This window comes from Bos javanicus, chromosome 3 (assembly GCF_032452875.1).
Source record: "Bos javanicus breed banteng chromosome 3, ARS-OSU_banteng_1.0, whole genome shotgun sequence".
Taxonomy (NCBI): Eukaryota; Metazoa; Chordata; class Mammalia; order Artiodactyla; family Bovidae; genus Bos; species Bos javanicus.
Genome location: NC_083870.1, coordinates 52405374 through 52425421, shown reverse-complemented (window position 1 = coordinate 52425421; position 20048 = coordinate 52405374). Strand labels below are relative to the sequence as shown.

At 37.8% G+C, this 20048-nt stretch overlaps 1 protein-coding gene across 3 annotated transcripts in view; it reads right to left on the bottom strand.

The window, feature by feature from the left end:
* The window catches only part of HFM1 (helicase for meiosis 1), a 110962-nt gene that overhangs the window by 15604 nt on the left and 75310 nt on the right, over nt 1–20048 (bottom strand). For all 3 annotated transcript variants that reach the window (XM_061411250.1, XM_061411251.1, XM_061411249.1), the window contains exons 30-33: nt 6929–7009; nt 6568–6683; nt 3084–3163; nt 1982–2085 (exon numbers count right to left, since the gene is read on the bottom strand). In XM_061411250.1, coding sequence (XP_061267234.1) covers nt 1982–2085; nt 3084–3163; nt 6568–6683; nt 6929–7009 — 381 coding nt within the window. The remainder of the gene's footprint in view (nt 1–1981; nt 2086–3083; nt 3164–6567; nt 6684–6928; nt 7010–20048) is intronic.

Sequence of the window (20048 nt, the reverse complement as noted above, 5' to 3'; positions counted from 1 at the left end):
AAGTCAATTTCATTTTATAGAAATGGTATTGCTTGGGAATCAAGAGATATGGAATCTATTTCTAGCCTTGCCATGAATTAGATATGTGACTTTGGACAAGTCATTTAATCTCTTTGAGTCTTGGCTTCTTTCACTGTAAAATGAGAGTGGCACAAAGGTCCCTTACAATTTAAATTGTACAATTCAACATGCTTTATCATAAAATTTCTAAAATCTTTTTTTCTTCTCTTCTTGAACATGGAATACAGATGATAAAAAATGCCATGTTTTTCTTAAAATAGTCTTAAGAGCAATAGTTGAATACATTTAAAATATGTTTTGCCACCAAAGACTAATGTGTAAAAAGTATAATGAATATACTCATTTACTATTAATAATAGTACCAGATACTATATTAAGGGCTTTACATACAGTATCTCATTTAATCCTAAAATTCCTAATATATAACCAGATGATGGAATTGAGACAAACTGGGAAGTTTTGAAAAGTCACTCAACTACTAAATGAGCTAGGATTTGAACCTAGACAGATTATTTCTATACCCTGCAAGTTTAATTACTATATTATACAACTTCTTTAAAAAAATGGGGTAGGCGTTCAGTAAAAGATGGGTATAGTTATTATTGGGGTTTAAAGTATTTAGATGAGACTTTTATATCATAATAAAAATAACATTTGGAATGGCAGGTGGGAAAGAAATAAAAGTAGAAAAACTATTTAAAGACAACATGAAAGTAATCAGAGGGAAGGATAAACTCTGGCATGGAGAAGGGCAGGGGATAGAGTAGCTATACAAGGAGTAAGTTAGAGGGCTATAGGTTGAAGAGAGATAAAGATAAGAGGACTAACAATCTTACACTTTCTATCCATGTTGTAATGATATTTTTCAGGCTTTCAACAAATTGGATAAATGCTCTGATATTCTAGGTGAGGTTAGGGGATTTTTTTTTTTTTTTGATATTGGGTCTAATGAGTGCCACAGTGTCATAAGGGGTGGTGGGTACTCAAGTCCTTGCCTACTTCAGATCTTAAACTATGGCTAATGACAGCAATAGAGTGAAAGAATAAAAGAAAGGGTGGCAATAGAAGTAAAAAACAATACACATAAGAAATTGTTTTCAGAAAACCCCAAGCTTACCATTTCTATGTATAGGTACTTGAATAAACAACTTTATGGCCAGAATTATTTCTTACATGTTTTAACAGACTGGCTATTGGTACCATGACCCAAAGAAATGGTACTATTAACGGCAGGATAAGGACTAAGGAGGAACCAGGCCCAACACTGAAGAATTTATATGTATTATTTCATTAATTTAATGACAGACACAGATATAAAGCAAATCTATATTACAAATGAGTTATATCCCATAAACTGGGTTATAGTCTCACATTATCATAGAGACTGTAAAAATTATAGTTTTAAGATCTACAGAGATATTAAAGTCACTAAACTTTCTATTCTTTAATTTTAAAGATAAGATTAAGCTCAAAAGAGGTTAAATAATTTTACCAAGGTCACACAGCTATTTTGTAAAATGAAACTAATTTTATAAACAAAAAAATTATTTCAAATAATTCTAAAGACACATAAAAGTAACAGTTTGGTATTTTAATACTTTAAATGTTCAAAGAGCCCTTATATTTCAGCTTTTCCTCATATTATCTTTTTAAATTAATTAATTTATTTTAATTGGAGGCTAATTACTTTACAATATTGTGATGGTTTTTGCCATACATTGACATGAATCAAATAGTCAATGCTATGTAGGAAAAGATTGTAAAAATCTGTGACAGACACAGAAAGACCATCTGAAATAACAGACCCAAGAATTTGAAACTGGTTCAATAACTAAAGAGAAAAATGTTGACGTTAGTAATGATAATAATTTTAGATGCTGGTTTTTCAATAACATTGCTTGTCAGTCCAAAGTAGTGATAAATCATATTCTCTCTCAAGTCAATATCAACAGTAATTTACCTTTGTCTTGATATGCAGATGGTTGTTGTTGACTTTTTGTATAGATCTCATGCTGATCCCTCTGCTCCATTATAGGCAATTCAGGTGTGTTTAAATATTCTGACCTTTGTAAAGATAAATAAAACCATGAAAATGTTAAAGAAAATATTACAATTAATCTGACTTTGAAAACTACTTATTCATATAAGTGAGAAAAAAATTGGTTCATCTACTCAGTACTTCTATGATTAACTGTGCTAGCTTGAGTAGTAAAGGGTTAAAAAAAATTTCTGTTTAATGGAAGTGACAACTACTTAGGTCATGTAGTCATCTTCACATGTCCCCATAGATTTCTGATATCTGTGTGTAGCCTTAAAAATTTATTGCTAATGCTTCTTTCAGTTAGATAACAAAAGCTAGGATCTCTTGAAGTACTGTTGGCATCTATTCTGATTGGTCAGTGGCTGTTCTGTACTGACTGTTAAGTATATTAAATGTCATCCCAGCATATGGAATGCCCTTATCTGGAAGGGAAATTACATATACTGTTATTTTTCAGGCATCATAATATAGGAAAAGAATGCTGAGTTCTCATCTAGAGCCCTCTGCTTACTAGGAATATGAGTTTTGGTTATTTCATCCATATAATGAGATAAAAATACCTTGATTTATAAGCCAGGTTGTTGCTAAGGTCAAAAGAAATAATGCATAAAAGCTCAATTTTTAAGTTATAAAATATTTTATAAATCTGAGATATTATTAATATAGAGTGGGCCCTAAACAGAAAAGACCGGACTTTATACACTAACATGATTTCCCCTTTTAAAGTATACTCTTGTCACCTGTTAAGTTTATAACCTGAGAGCATGACACATAGGATGACTAGTTTTTCCAAGAAAGAGATGATTTGATCTATGTTAAAAGTATACTATAACTACAGAGTTCTAAAAAAACATGGGGGTACAAAAGATAAAACTCTTATGATGTCATTACCGCATTATAGAACTAACTAATTACTATGATTTAAAGGTAGCCAGTAACAATCTTTCTCTGAGTAAATGATTATTTGGAGAAACAGTTTATGATGAATAGTTTACCTCAGATATTAACATTATATTTGTACCTTGCTATACTGGGAAGAGAAGGTTTTGGAGCAAAACCAAAGTCCTTAAGGTCCACACTTGGAGATTTATTCATCTGCATCTATTAATGAAAAATAATAAGTTCAACTATCAATTTCACATCAATACCTTTTAACAAATGAGACAAACAGCAAAATTTCTGCTGACACATATAGTCCCCAAACCAACAAATTATAAGAAACACAGGCTAATTCTCAATTCAAATCTCCTTCTCAGGCCCTTCTTAAATGCTGATATTCTTCATGCTTCTTCTTCACTAGGCCATCTTCTCTTTTCACTCTACATATTCTCAAAGATCTCATTTCTTCCCATGGCTTCAGTTACCATCTACACATAAATGACTCTCAAATCTGTAGCTCTCTGTAGATTTGAGCTCAGTTCTCTTTCTTAATTTTCTAGTTCAGCTCTCTCCTGACTTTCAAACAGCTATATCCAACTGTTGATAGAACATCTTTACCTAGACATCTTGTAGGCCTCAAAATTCAGTATTTCTCAAATGAACTTATCATGTCTCTATTCCTCCAAACTTGCTTTCCCTTTAGAGTTTTTACCCTAGTGAGGCCCCACTTTTTCCTCAATTGCTCAAGCCAGAAAGTGAAAGTGAAGTCACTCAATCGTATCCAACTCTTTGTAGCCCACCTGGCTCCTCCATCCATGGGATTCTCCATGCAAGAATACTGGAGTGGGTTGCCATTTCCTTCTCCAGGGCATCTTCCTGACCCAGGGATCAAACTCAGGTCTCCCACATTGCAGGCAGACTCTTTACCGTCTGAGTCACCAGGGAATCCCAGAAGGCTGGGCATCATCTTTAACAATTCTTTCTACTTCACCTCTCATAAGCAATTAAGTACCAAGGTAGCTGATTCTACCTCTGAAAAATATTTTAAACCCAGCCACTTCTCTCCATTGCTACTGCCACTACATGAGACTAGGCCATTGTCTTGCCTGGATTACTGTAAAACCTCCCAAATGAATCCTTATGCTCTTTTTCTATTATGTCTAATCCATTCTCTACATTGCATCCAGAATGAACTTTACAAAACAGCCACTGATTAAAGTCCTTTAGTGATTTCCCTTTCAGGATAAAGTCCAAATCTTTAAAATAGCAAAATTGTTTTCATGACCGAGATCCTACTTATTTCTTCACCCTTATCTGTCTTCACCCTCCTACTTGTACATGAACTCCAGATATACTGCATTACTTCAGTTTTTAAAAAGATCTGTATCTCTTTCTCTGCCCTGGGCCACTGCATATTCTCTACATCTGAAATAATTTTCTAACCCTCTTCACCACTACTCTGGTATTCACCTCTCGCCATACTTGGCTTATGCCTATATATCCTTCAGGTCTTAGTCATGTTTATCAGGAATCCTTTCCTGGCCTATTGAAAATGGAGTGAGTGTACTTTCTATATAAGTTCAAGTTATCTCACACTTCGGTCACAGAATCACTCATCACAGTGTGTTGAAAAAACCTACTTACTTATTTGTATCCTTCACTCAACTGTAAGCTCTACGAGGACTGAGACTAAAACTCTTTTATCATTGTATCCTCCACATCTACTATAGTGCTTGGCACATTCTTGGTGTTCAATGAATATGAAAAGGAAGGAAGGAATGATGTGGAATAAATATGAAAAAAAAAGAAGGAAAAACTTGGGATACTAAAAAATAATTGTCTCAGAAAAGGTGGTTGCCATTTCAAACTGCAAACCGCTCCATGTTTTCCAATAGTCTCCATATTTTAGCCTGATGACTCAGAATCTTCTTTTTATAAAAAAAACCCTAGAAAAGAAACCAGCCAATCCTGTAGGACATCAACCCTGAATATTCATTGGCAAAACTGACGCTGAAGCTGAAGCTCCAATACTTTGGCCACCTGATGTGAAGAGCTGACTCACTGGAAAAGACCCTGATGTTGGAAAGAGTGAGGGCAGACGGAGAAGGGAGAGACAGAGGATGAGATGGTTGGATGGCATCACCGACTCAACAGACAAGAGTTTGAGCAAACTCTGGGAGATAGTGAAGGACAGGGAAGCCTGGTGTGCTGCAGTCTATGGGGTCTCAAAGAGTTAAGACACAACTTAGAGCTGAACAACAGAAAAGAAACAGGCGCTCTGTCATTTTCTTGGCTCTGTTCTGTTCTGTTCTGTGAAGGTGAAGTTGCTCAGTTGTGTCTGACTCTCTGCGACCCCGTGGACTGTATCCATGGGATTCTCCATCCACGGGATTCTCCAGGCAAGAATACTGGAGTGGTTTACCATTTCCTTCTCCAGGGGACCTTCCCAACCCAGGGATCGAACCCAGGTCTCCCGCATTGGAGGCAGACGCTTTAACCTCTGAGCCACCAGCTTGATCAATTATTTTGCCCTGGATGACCAAGGCTTATAGTTAGTCTGCTAGTGACTTATCAACCAGAAGGAATTCCCATTCCTTCATCACTTGAAAGGGAGACTCAGTACTCATCTAGGAGAGTGATGATGAGTCACTCTCGTAAGTCACAATTAAAATCGGCTTTAGATTTTCTGGTGGCTCAGAGGTTAAAGCATCTGCCTGCAATGTGGGAGACCTGGGTTCGATCCCTGGGCTGGGAAGATCCCCTGGAGAAGGAAATGGCAACCCACTCCAATATTATTGCCTGGTGAATCCCATGGACAGAGGAGTCTGGTGGGCTACAGTCCACGGGGTCACAAAGAGTCGGACACAACTGAGCGACTTCACTTCACTTCACTTCACTTCATTTAGATTTTCCAGCCCAGTCCACCACAGATGGAGCCAGGAAAAGGCAAGAGGATCTAGTTTCAATTGCTGAACCAAAGCAAGCTACATACCCCTCTCCATTTCCCTCTCTCCAGTTTAAAAAATAAAAAAAAAAAAGGCTAATGAATGAAAGGTTTGTATAACTATGCTCCAAACATGGATTTATAGATTAATTATTAAAAATTATAGTATCTTTCCCTATGGGCTTCCCTGATAGCTCAATTGGTAACGAATCTGCCTGCTATGCAGGAGACCCCGGTTCAATTCCTGGGTCGGGAAGATCTGCTGGAAAAGGGATAGGCTACCTATTCATGACTGAGTCAGACATTTCCTTCACACTTTTCCTATAGAAACCATATTATGAATAAAAGTCATATTCCTAGTCAAGCCTTTATGTAACTCTAAAGTACTTCTGTGGATACCTATCTAATTGATACACAGCCTGGTAGGCTACAGTCCATAGGGTCGCTAAGAGTCGGACACGACTGAGCGACTTTCCTTTCACTTTTCACTTTCATGCATTGGAGAAGGAAATGGCAACCTACTCCCATGTTCTTGCCTGGAGAATCCCAGGGACAGGGGAGCCTGGTGGGCTGCCATCTATGGGGTCGCACAGAGTCAGACACAACTGAAGCGACTTAGCAGCAGCAGCAGCAGCATATATATTTAACTATAGAACAAGGGATAAATGTTATTAAAACTAACCTTCAGACGTTTAACTGGAGGAAGAGATGAAACAGCATTTCTATTTCTTAAATCAGATAAATATGAAGAAATTGTTGATTCTTTCCCTTCTGACTTCTGTGCAACTCCAGTTTTACCTATGAAAGGAAATTCTAGATTCTTTAACTTCAATTTTAGGTATTATTCAAATAAGACCAAATTTCTGCAACATTTCTAATCTAATATTTACTTTTTAAAAATGTTGTCCACAAAAGAATAAAAATTATTTGAGTTATAAGCTGCATAATATAAATATCATGTATAGATAATCAGGGTATGATTACTATTCCTCAAAGAACTTTTAATTTTTAAAATCTGAAATAAACTGTTTTATGGAACTCACAGCAGTCATGTCCACATGTATGTTTATTTTTACAGTGATGATTACATTCTCGGTTCCCAGGTTTTTTGCAAGCAGTCATTCCTAAATCAATATAAGGGGAAAAAAATCTTTTTCACTGTATCTATTAACACAACTGTTAATTATAATTAATTTTTATCCACCTCTTTCCTTTCTGATGGTACAAAAAGGTCATGATTTTCACACTTCCTCAAAAATTAACCCATTTCATATGTATTTTCAAAAGATATTCTGATAACAATCAGTCCCTGCCTACCATCAGCTCTATCCCAGCTTTTCACAAGAAGCACTGAGTCACCTATAAGCTTCTCTTAACCTCCCTAATATATTTATTTATTTATTTTACTTTACAATATTGTATTGGTTTTGCCATACATCAACATGCATCTGCCATGGGTGTACACGTGTTCCCCATCCTGAACCCCCCTCCCACCTCCCTCCCAATACCATCCCTCCTAATATAAATAGAATTAAATATCACAGAATATCAGTTAACTCTTGCTGAATGAGGTAAGAATGTGGGTGGAGTTTTGAAACTTTTTTTCTACTTTATACTTAAGCCTGAAAAATCTGGAAAGAAGCAAACCTCATGGCATTTTGTTGGCACCAGAGACAGCAGCTAATAGATAGGACACCATGCATATTTAATAAATGTTAGAAATAAGTGCTTTAGGGATATAAATAATTTTCTATATGAATTCACAGAAAGGAGAGATTGCTTCCAGCTTGACCCCTGTAAGCTAGAATTAATACACCTAAATACATAATTTATTCTTCATTTATTATATTTAAGTAGGCTTTTTCTTGATTCCAACTGTCCAAACAACATGTAGGAAGGGAGAGACATTTGAACTGATCCTGGAAGGACAGACATGATCTGGACATGAGAAGGGGACCATAGGAAGATGTCCCAAGCCAGAGCATAATATCCAAAGGCAGCAAACCACAGACTAGAGAAAAGAATTGGTATATTTTCACTGGAGCACAGATTTTTAAATGAATTAGAAATGCTGAAGATAGTGAAGAGCTTTGAATACTTCTGTAATCTTTCTTGGACCTTTACTCTTCATTTTCAGTGTGTTACTCAATCAACCTTTTTCAAAGCATGGCATAGCTAAACAAAGATAATATCTATATAGCACCCTGGGGTAAATGAATAAGGCTGCTCACCATATGAGGGAACTAGTTAGATGCCATGAGACTGAGAAAATCAATGTATTGGGTACTGAATAAGTAATAAAATATTATGGGCAGCTGGAAGCTGATAGCTAAACCACAGTGTTCCCAATTGAACATAAACAATTTTGGTAAAATATAAACAATACTCAGATAAGGCCACTCTATGATTATAATGGAAGACAGATGTGAGACTACTGTATAATTATTTCTGAAAGTAGAGACAAGGACACTGAAGAACCACAAAAATAACTAAACATCTCCCTCTTCTGGCTAATGCAAATGACTACCATTTCTTTAATCCATTCATCTCCAAGACAAGACATACCAAAATATCCAATACCCTACTTGCCAACAGCACCCAATCTAGAATTGACCTCTGCTTTCCCTAAGTCCTTCTAAGAATTGCCTGTCACAAGCTGAACTCCTATAGTAGGCTCCTTCTGATTCCCTGAGATGACCCACAGTTCTGAAGATGCTATACTCTCCTTTGAGGCAGCAGTTAGAAACTACCTAACTTTCTTCAAATATGGGTTTCCCAGGTGGCACAGGGGTAAAGAATCTGCCTGCCAATGCAGGAGACACAAGAGATGCAGGTTCAGTCCCTGGGTCAGGAAAATCTCCTGGAGTAGGAAATGGCAAACCCCTCTAGTATTCTTGCCTGGAAAATACCATGGACAGAGGAGCCTGATGGGCTACAGTCCATGGGGTTGAAAAGATGGGATATGACTGAGCGACTGATCATCATCATCATCTCAAATACAGGTATGCTCCTAGTGGCCCTTGTCTGAAAGTTTTTAACATTATATTTTACAAGGTGTGCCACAGCTTGAGAAGTTTTGCCACAGGTTGAGAAGTTTTGTCCCAGTTCACGATCTCTGGTTTCCTTGAATCCAGTCCTACCATGTTACAATTTATTTTATATGCTGTTGCTTAGTTAATCCTCCCAAAATTCAGCTCTGATCAGATCATCTGCTCATTTAGAAACATTAGTTACTTCCTGCTGCCAACAAAATTAATTCCATATTTAAGGTCCTCTATGATGTAATTCTTATCATGCCTTTTAGGACCCACATTAACCCTTACCATCAAAATATATCTATTTGCCATTAGTATTAAAACAGTCCCAAGCCTTTCTATGACTGTACCTCTGATATTACCTCTTGTCTTAGAGACTTTGTCTATCAGAAGCCTATCAACTTTCAAGACCGACTCAAATAGCACCTCTATCATGGAGATCTAATCATTAGGAAATCACTCTGATCACCTAAATTGGAAGTGATTTCTCTCTCCTTTGAGCCCTTATGGCATTTGTTTGTCCCTCTCACTAACTGTATGCTGCCTTATACTTAGTGTATTTACATGAAAAACACAGTAAAGAAATATAGGGCACCCTAAACTAGAGTAAGATAACGTGAGTCCCAATATGGGATGTTCTCTGTAGAAAACAGGGATTAAAAATAAACTGTTTTGTTATCTCATGAAGTAAAAAGATAAAATGAAATTATGTATGTGACTGCATTTTAAAATTAAGTAATAAACTAATATATTAGTATATGTATTAACTCTACTATTACATTAACTAAAGGTTATACAAGTAAGTATAGAATTATTTTGACTGCTATGAAGGAGAGGAGCACAATGCTATATAACAGGGGAATGGTCTGGTTAGGAATGTTTTGGAAAGCTTCCCTAAGGAAGTAATAATTGGACTGAGGACTGAAAAAAGAGCAGCATTTACAAGGGGTAGGAGAAAGAATGTTTCAGGCAGAGGGGATAGCATATGAAAAAGCTCTAAGACAAGGGAAAGCATGGCATACAAATTAAAAGAAGGTCAAAAAAAAAGAAGGTCAATGTGGCTGATGCTCAGTAAATAAGACAGAGTGCATGAGATGAGACTACATTGGTAGAAAGATCAGTCTATGTTCCTAGGGAAATGGCTCTATCATGGCACTCTGGTGATTGCATGTCACCACCTAGGCAAGGCTCTGCTGGTTACAGAATGCCCTCTGATCTTCCCTGGAACATGTCAAGATATGTGGTCTTGCGAGGAACTGTTTGTAGGCCATTTCTCATCTGCCTCCTTGGCTTGTAGGAGGCTCCCTATTTTGCATAAGGCTGCCAAGAGGCAGTTTCTCATCTGTCTCCTGGTTCTAGTCAGGCATACGACTGTCCACTTTGCCTCTTTCAAGCACACCTATAGGCTATAAAACTGCTTAGCTATCACCTAGAGTTGACTCCTCAAAAACAAAGCAACTCATCTTTGATGATATCTGGTCCCTCCAGTTCAGTGTCATCCTATGAGATGATGGATACATGCAGCTGATATCATGCTGATCTTGTTTTGCCATCTGTGTAAGTAATAAACTGTCTAAACACATTTGGGTCTCTTGGGTCCTTACTAGTCAACCCTATTGGAGGTGAAGCAAGACTTACATAGCAGCTGGCACCCCACTGCTACTTAGGAACTCACTGATTATGTGATAATATGGAAACTTGTTGAGAATGTTAATGATTTGTATTTTTATTCTAAGAGCTATGGGAGCCACTGAAGAGTTTTAATCAAAGAGGGAACATAACTGAATCTGCATTTTGAAAAAGCAATCTGTGGAGTATAGTATGGAGAATGGATTTGAGAGAGGACAGAGTAGATGCAAGAAAACTAGTTAAGAGTTTACTGTAAGAGAATAGATTTGAGAGCAGACAGAGTAGATAAAAGAAAATTATGGTAACAGTCCAGAGTGGTAGTATTAGCAGATTCAAAGAGAATGGACTAATTTAAGAGATATACAGAAGGTAAATGTATTTTTCAAGCAGAATCAAGTTAGTGTTTTTTTTTTCCTTGAGCAATATTTTATTTTCTCTGAAGCTTTACTGCCTTCCTTTTAGTCTAGCAATGTCTATCTTAAGTTTCCTTATTAGTTCATTCAATATTCCAAAGATAAGGACAACCACATGAAAACACCTTGCCCGACTCCCCCTCAATAGTTATCTCTTTTCTAGAGCCCTCCAGCCTCCTCCCAATGCAATCTAGGCCTGTACTATAGTTGTCATCCTGGAACTTCCTTTCATTAAGCTCCTGGATTGAATCTACTATTGCTGGATTTTTTGACTTTTTCTTTATTGTTTAACGGTTTGGTTGTGCTTATCCTTGAACAACTGCCTGAGAAAGGATGCATGACAGTTAAATTTTCTGAATAATTGAATATATTAAGATGTCTTTACTTTCACACTTAATTAATAGTTTGGCTAGGTATAGAACACAGGGTTGGAAATAATTTTTTTCCCCTGGACTTTTAAGTCCACTGTCTTCTAGCATCCAGTATTGCTGATGAAAACACTAAACTATTTCGATTTTTGTTCCTTAGAAGCATTTATGATTTTCTCTCTATCCATGATGTTCTGAAATGTTCTCTTCTTTGTAGATCTTCTTTCCTTCATCCTAACTAGCACTGTGCTAAGTTGCTTTAGTTATGTCCGACTCTGTGCGACGCTATGGACCAGGCTCTTCTGTTCATGGGATTCTCCAGGCAAGAATACTGGAGTGGGTTGCCATGCCCTCCTCCCCGGGGTCCTCCTGATCTGGGGATGGAACCAGCATGTCTCTTATGTCTCCTGCATTGACAGGGGGGTTCTTCACCAGTAGTGCCATCTAGGAAGCCCTAAGTAAACCCTTTTGATATGCAGACTTATGCCTCGCTTTAAGTCTAGCAAATCTTCTCAAATTATTTCTTCTGATTTGTTTTTTCTGTCTTTCTGGAACTCTTATTAGTCGGGTATCAGGCTACAGATTGCCCTCCTGTCCCATGTTTCCTGTCTCTTATCATTTTGCTTTCATTCAGATTATACTGACTTTATCTTCTGGCCCTCCAACTAGGCTATTTTTTTTTTTTTTTTTTTTGGAATCATAGTTTTTACTTCCCTGTGCTTACTCTTCTTTTCTAATTGATTTTTTTCATGGTATCTTATTGTTTTATAGTTGCAATTTAATCTTTAATTTGTCTGAGATTACTAATCTGTTTATATTACACCGGTGAATTATCCTGTTTTTCTTTTATCCACTTTCTGTTTACTTATTTGGGGCTTTCTTTCACATGTTCCAAATTTTCTTTGAATGCCTCTTTATCCATGGTTGTCTGCCTATGCGGCAGTTCTATTATACCTTCACAGATGAGGAAATTAATTCATAAAGAGGTGAAGTAACATGTTCAAGACTGTGCAATAATAAGTAGCACATTTCAGATTTTAATTCAGGTAATCAAATTTCAGAGGCTGACCTCTCAACCACCCTGCTTTACTGGTTATAGCAGCTGCCTTACTTCTCCCCCACATAATGCATTTAATTTACTTAGTGATGAAATTTTATCAAGTAATTAATTACTTACATGATGAAAGTGAAAGAGAAAAGCGGAAAAGCTGGCTTAAAACTCAACATTCGGAAAACTAAGATCATGGCATTATGACATTAGGTCCCATCACTTTATGGCAAATAGATGGGGAAACAGTGGAAACAGTGAGAGACGTTATTTTCTTGGGCTCCAAAATCACTGCAGATGGTGACTGCAGCCATGAAATTAAAAGATGCTTACTCCTTGGAAGAAAATCTATGACCAACCAAGACAGCATATTAAAAAGCAGAGACATTACTTTGCCAACAAAGGTCCATCTAGTCAAAGCTATGGTTTTTCCAGTAGTCGTGTAATGGATATGAGAGCTGGACTGTAAAGAAAGCTGAGTGCTGAAGAATTGATGCTTTTGAACTGTGGTGTTGGAGAAGACTCTTAAGAGTCCCTTGGACTGCAAGGAAATCCAACCAGTCCATCCTAGAGAAAATCAGTCCTGAATATTCATTGGAAGGACTGATGCTGAAGCTGAAACTCCAATACTTTGGCCACCTGATGCGAAGAACTGACTCACTGGAAAAGACCCTGATGCTGGGAAAGATTGAAGGCAGGAGAAGGGGAGAACAGAGGATGAGATGGTTGGATAGCATCACCGACTCAGACATGAGTTTGAGCAAGCTCCAGGAGTTGGTGACGACAGGGAAACCTAGCCTGCTGCAGTCCATGAGGTCGCAAAGAGTCGGACACGACTGAGCAACTGAACAGAACTGAATTTACTTAGGGAAGGAATCCATGGTTTATAGGGTGGGAAGAATAGGAGGAAATGCCTTGCAGGTTGTTGTTTTGCAGTAACGGATATGGAGTCACTTTGTCCCTTATCCAACAACATCTAATAGATGAACTTAAAAACATTACCACACGATGGTGCACAATGACTATGCACATTTGTTACCAGTGGTAGAAATTATAACTAGGATCTGAAAGTCTAATTATATAGATTCTGGGGACACCCCAAAATTTCAAGGCAGAGTTGAAAGAGTTGACAAGTCTTGCTAGGAATGAGAGCTTTATTTCAGCTTGTTTACAGAATACTAGCATATGGATGGAGAAGGCAATGGCACCCCACTCCAGTACTCTTGCCTGGAAAATCCCATGGATGGAGGAGCCTGGTAGGCTGCAGTCCATGGGGTCACTATGAGTCGGACACGACTGAGCGATTTCACTTTCGCTTTTCACTTTCACACAATGGAGAAGGCAATGGCAACCCACTCCAGGGTTCTTGCCTGGAGAATCCCAGGGACGGGGGAGCCTGGTGGGCTGCCATCTCTGGGGTCGCACAGAGTTGGACACGACTGAATCAACTTAGCAGCAGCAGCAGCAGCAGCATATGGATATTACTTAAGCGACAGAAACTTCTACTATATTTCTGTTAGAAATGATACTTCAGAAACATAAGTGCTCCTCCATCCCCCACTCCACTCCCTAAGTTCTGAGAATTGTCTGAATTTGTCTTATTAACAAACACAAGCTTACAGAGATTTATAACTAGAAAAATAAGGTTTTGAGGGAAAATTTACATAAAATATACATTTAGGGATCAAATTAACAGATCCCATACTCCATCATTATCAAAATCTGAAATGTATACATTTTCTTAGTTCTGCCACATAATATATTAATTTATGTTTTTAAAGCTCCAGTTTCAAGTACTGAAAGCAAAATAAATCATTAACGTGAAATAGAAATGCATTTGAAGTGAATACATAAAATTACTTTAACACGGTCAATAATGACCAATAGGGTAAGGTCAGGTAAGATTTTTTAAAAATCTAGAAAAAAACAAATTAAAATAGGAGGCATCCTTGCCATACTTAGGTTCACATCCTAACTATGTGTGCACGTGTGCATCAGTCATGTCGAACTCTTTGTGATCCCATGTACTATAGCTCGCCAGGCTCCTCTGTCCATGGGATTCTCCAGGCAAGAATACTGGAGTGAGCTGCCATGCCCTCTTCCAGGGGATCTTCCCAACCCAGGGACAGAACCCACAGCTCTTCTGTCTCCTGTATTAGCAGTTGAGTTCTTTAGCACTAGCGCCACCTGAGAAGCCCCCCTCTTAACTATAAATTCAAATAATTTGGATGTTCATAGCTTCTGGAGTTAATATGTTTAAAAGAATATTACTTTCATTTTGTAGTTCCTGATACATGGTAATCGCATTGATGTACTTTATAATTTTACTTTTTAAATGAGAAGGCAAACCTCATTTTAATTTTTGTCAAATATTATACTATCATTTTGTTATTTATCAAAAAAAGGGTAACACTGATGAATTGGAGTCCTTGATTTGCAATTTAATGAATATATACACTGAAAAGTATAAAGAAAAGCAGACTGCCTTTTGACTAGTATTTAAATGTACATACTTCCAAAGTGCTTGGGCACTGATATTATCCTTGCATTCTTCAAAGACATTAAATTTTCATACTCAAAAGGCATAGCCAATGCAAATGAACTTATTAATGGCAAATTAATTTTCTTCAAATGAAACAAAGCCCATACTTCAACCCCACGGACTGCAGCACGCCAGGCCTCCCTGTCCATCACCAACTCCCAGAGATTACTCAAATTCATGTCCATTGAGTCGGTGATGCCATCCAACCAGCTTGTGCTTCTTAAAGGATAAGAAGTTTAAATGCTAAAAATAAAAGTTAAAACAATTTTTACAACTGAAAATGTGTATTTTCACACTGCCTGATCTTAAAAAAATAGCAAAAATATTTTTCCTTAAAATTTACAAAATTTTTAATCTATTGGACTGTAACTGTGAGAAACTACAGCTAGAAAATGTTTTCAAACTGTTATCAGATCAGATCAGATCAAATCAGTCGCTCAGTCGTGTCCGAGTCTTTGCGACCTCATGAATCGCAGCACGCCAGGCCTCCCTGTCCATCACCAACTCCCGGAGTTCACTCAGACTCACGTCCATTGAGTCAGTGATGCCATCCAGCCATCTCATCCTCTGTCGTCCCCTTCTCCTCCTGCCCCCAATCCCTCCCAGCATCAGGGTCTTTTCCAATGAATCAACTCTTCTCATGAGGTGGCCAAAGTACTGGAGTTTCAGCTTTAGCATCATTCCTTCCAAAGAACACTCAGGACTGATCTCCTTTAGGATGGACTGGTTGGATCTCCTTGCAGTCCGAGGGACTCTCAAGAGTCTTCTCCAACACCACAGTTCAAAAGCATCAATTCTTCGGCGCTCAGCCTTCTTCACAGTCCAACTCTCACATCCATACATGACCACAGGAAAAACCACAGCCTTGACTAGATGAACCTTTGTTCAAACTGTTATAGGAAGCATAATAAGAATTTTAAATTCTGTTATGTACTCTAAGGTATACACTTTTGTCTAAATATGGTCCTACAATTTGACAAAATAAAATATTAAAATATTTGTTGAACCCGAAAGCATATTTGGAAACAATCATTTAAGCAACTAGATTTTATGAACTAAATATTTTAACATTTAATAATATGGTCAGACAAGAGGTCAGAAAAACAGAAATTTGTATTGTTTTGAAAGGCTATTTTCACAGCCTTAGTAGGGTAAATCAGAGAAGGCAATGGCACCCCACTCCAGTACTCTTTCCTGGAAAATCCCATGGGCGGAGGAGCCTGGTAGGCTGCAGTCCATGGGGTCGAGAAGAGTCGGACACGACTGAGCGACTTCACTTTCACTTTTCACTTTCATGCATTGGAGAAGGAAATGGCAACCCACTCCAGTGTTCTTGCCTGGAGAATCCCAGGGATGGGGGAGCCTGGTGGGCTGCAGTCTATGGGGTTGCACAGAGTCGGACATGACTGAAGTTACTTAGCAGTAGCAGTAGGGTAAATCTATGATTCCGTCATTGTGTAACTTTACTGAGAAAGGAAATGCAGGTAGTGTATGTATGTCATACATGAAGAGATAATTACACATCTTTATTTGGGGATATTTGATTTCGTATATAAGAACTGAATTCTATATCCAGAATGTATAACTCAGATGTAATTCAGATATAATGTAAATTTCAAATATAATCTGACTGTATAAATCAGAATGTATAATGAGATGGTTGTATATATAATATGTGTATGTGAATGGAGTATGTGTGTAATAAAACACTTGCCTGATAGGAGGCATCTTTGATCTGTTTTCTACAGGGTCATACTGAAAATCTGTGGGACTTTTGCTCTTAAAAAGCCTCATGCTAATACTAAGTATAATAAACATCCTAATTTCCACTACAGTTGCAAACAACAGAAACAATTCAAGCTATTTTAAACAAAAAGTTACAACAAAAAACCCCTTGTGGGGTTGGTGGAAATATATTACATTGTTGATCAGCCAACAAGTCGAGTCCCACTCCTTGTGATCCCATGAACTGCAGCACTGCCAGTCTTCTTTGTCCTTTACTATCTCCTGGAATTTGTGCAAACTCATGTCCATTGACTCCATGATGCCATCCAACCATCTCATCCTCTGCCTCACTCTACTTCTCCTGCCTTCAATCTTTCCCAGCAGAGTCTTTTCCAGTAGTACTGGAGCTTCAGCTTCAGCATCAGTCCTTCCAATGAGTATTCAGGGTTGATTTCCTTCAGGATTGACTGGTTTGATCTCCTTGCTGTCCGAGGGACTCTCAAGAGTCTTCTCCAGTGCTCAGCCTTCTTTATGGTCCAACTCTCACATCTGTACATGATTAGTGGAAAAACCTTAGCTTTGACTATATGGACCTTTGCTGGCAAAGTGATGTCTCTGGCTTTTTAATATGCTGTCTAGATTTGTCATAGCTTTTCTACCAAGGGGCAATCCTCTTTTAATTTTGAGGCTGCATTCACCATCCACAGTATCTTTGGAGCCCAAGAAAATAAAATATGTCACTGTTTCCACTTTTCTTCTATCTATTTGCCATGAAGTGATTAGCCTGGGGGCCATGATCTTCGTTTTTTGAATATTGAGTTTTAAGTCAGTTTTTTCACTCTTCTCTTTCACCATCATCAAAAGGCTCTTTAGTTCATCTCATTTTTCTGCCATTAGAGTGGTACTATCTGCATACCTGAAGTTGTCAATATTTCTCCCAGCAATTTTGATTCCAGCTTGAGTCTTCCAGCCTGGCATTTTGCATGATGTACTCTTCATATAAGTTAAATAATCAGGGTGACAATACACAGCCTTGATGTACTCCTTTCCCAATTTGGAACCATCCGTTGTTCCATGTCCAGTTCTAACTTGCTTCTTGTCCTGCATACAGGTTTCTCAGGAGACAGGTTAGGTGGTCTGATATTCCCATATCTTTAAGAATTTTCCACAGTTTGTTGTGGTCCACACAATCAAAGGCTTTAGTGTAGTCAATGAAGCAGATGTCATTTTTGGAATTCCTTTGCTTTTTTTTATGATCCAGCAGATGTTGGCAGTCTGATCTCTGGTTCCTTTGCTTTTTCTAAATCCAGCTTGTATATCTGGAAGGTCTCGGTTCCGGTACTGCTGAAGCCTAGCTTCAAGGATTTTGAGCATTACCTTGATAGCATGTGAAATGAGCACAACCGTATAGTAGTCTGAACATTCTCTAGCACTGCCTAATTTGGGGATTGGAATGAAAACTGACCTTTTCCAGTCCAGAGTCACTACTGAGTTTTCCAAATTTGCTGGCATATTGAGTGTAGCACTTTAACAGCATCATAGGATTTGAAACAGCTCAGCTGGCTTTCCATCATCTCCACTATCTTTGTTTGTAGTAATGCTTCCTAAGGCCCACTTGACTTTACACTCCAGGATGTCTGGCTCTAGGTGAGGGACCACATCATCATGGTTATCTGGATCATGAAGGCCTTTTTTTTGTATAGTTCTTCTCTGTATTCTTGCCACCTATTCTTAATCTCTTCTGCTTCTGTTAGGTCCTTTCCATTTCTGTCCTTTATTGTGCTCATGTTGGCATGAGATTTCCCCTTGGTATCTTCATTTTCTTGAAGAGATCTCTAGTCTTCCCCATTCTATTGCTTTCCTCTATCATTTTGGATTGTTCACTTAAGAAGGCTTTCTTATCTCTCCTTTCTATTCTCTGGAACTTTGGCTTCAGTAGGATATATCTTTCCCTTTCACTTCTCTTCTTTTCTCAGCTATTTGTAAGGCCTCCTCAGACCTTCTTGCCTTTGTGCCTCAGATCACTTTGCCTTCTTGCATTTCTTTTTCTTGGGGATGGCTCTGGTCACCACTTCCCGTACAATGTTATGAACCTCTGCTCTTATCTGGTTCTTCAGGCACTCTGTCTACAAGATTTACTCCTTTAAATCTATTTGTCACTTCCATTATATAATCATAAGGGATTTGTTTAGATCATAGCTGAATGGCCTAGTGGTTTTCCCTACTTTCTTCAATTTAAGTCTTACTTTTGCAATAAGCAGCTCATGAGCTGAGCTATAGTCAGCTCCAGGTATTGTTTTTGCTGACTATATAGAGCTTTTCTATCTTTGACTGCAAAGAATACAATCAGTCTGATTTCAGTATCGACCGTCTGTTGATGTCCATGTGTAGAGTCATCTCTTGTGTTGCTGGAAGAGGGAGTTTGCTATGACCAGTGCATTCTCTTGGCAAAACTCTGTTAGCTTGCTTCATTTTATACTCCAAGGCTAAACTTTGCTGTGACTTCTGGTATCTCTTGACTTCCTACTTTTGCCTTCCAGTCTTATAATGAAAAGGACACCTTTTTGTTGTTGTTGTTGTTATCTCACAGAATCCAAAAGCAGTGTGGCAGCTAGGGATCAGGAGGGACTGAAACCAAGAAATGGAAAGTCAGTAGAACTTCAGCTCTAGCGTTCTCACCTTTGCTTCTTTCTGTACCTTTGCTTTAGTCTTCTCTTACACAGTCCAGCTATCTTTGATAATTTCTGTACATGGTAAAGGATCACTACCGATAGCCTTGATTTTATATACTCTCAGTGCAATCCTAATTCTAAATTGTCTTTCTTAAATGGACGTATCTCTTTCCTTCTAGGAATTTGGACTTTGGCCTGAATAAAAGAAGGTTACGCTAGCTACTGATAATTTTGCTGTCGTAAAAATAGTGGCCAGAACAAAGGTCCAAAGAGAATGTAGTATAAACAGGACAAACAACCTACTTGCCCCTTTCTCTTGGAATCACTAATCTACTTTCTGTCATTATGTATATGTCTATTATAGAGATTCATATAAATGGAATCATACAGTATCTGATCTTTTGTGACTGGCTTCTCTAATTAGAATGTTTTCAAGGTTCATCTATGTTGTAGCATATATTAGTAGTTTATTCTTCTTTATGGCCGAGTAACATTCCACTAAATGAATATGCCACATTTTCCTTATCTGCTAGTTGATAGATATTTGGGTTGTTTCTATTTTTTGGCTGTTAGGAATAACGCTACTATAAACATTCACAAATACATTTTTATGAGTATTTTTTAATCCATTTGGACATATACCTAAAGGAGGAATTCCTAGATCACATGGTAATTCTATGTTTAACTGTTTGAGGAACTGACAAAATGTTTTCCAAAGCAGCTGCACAATT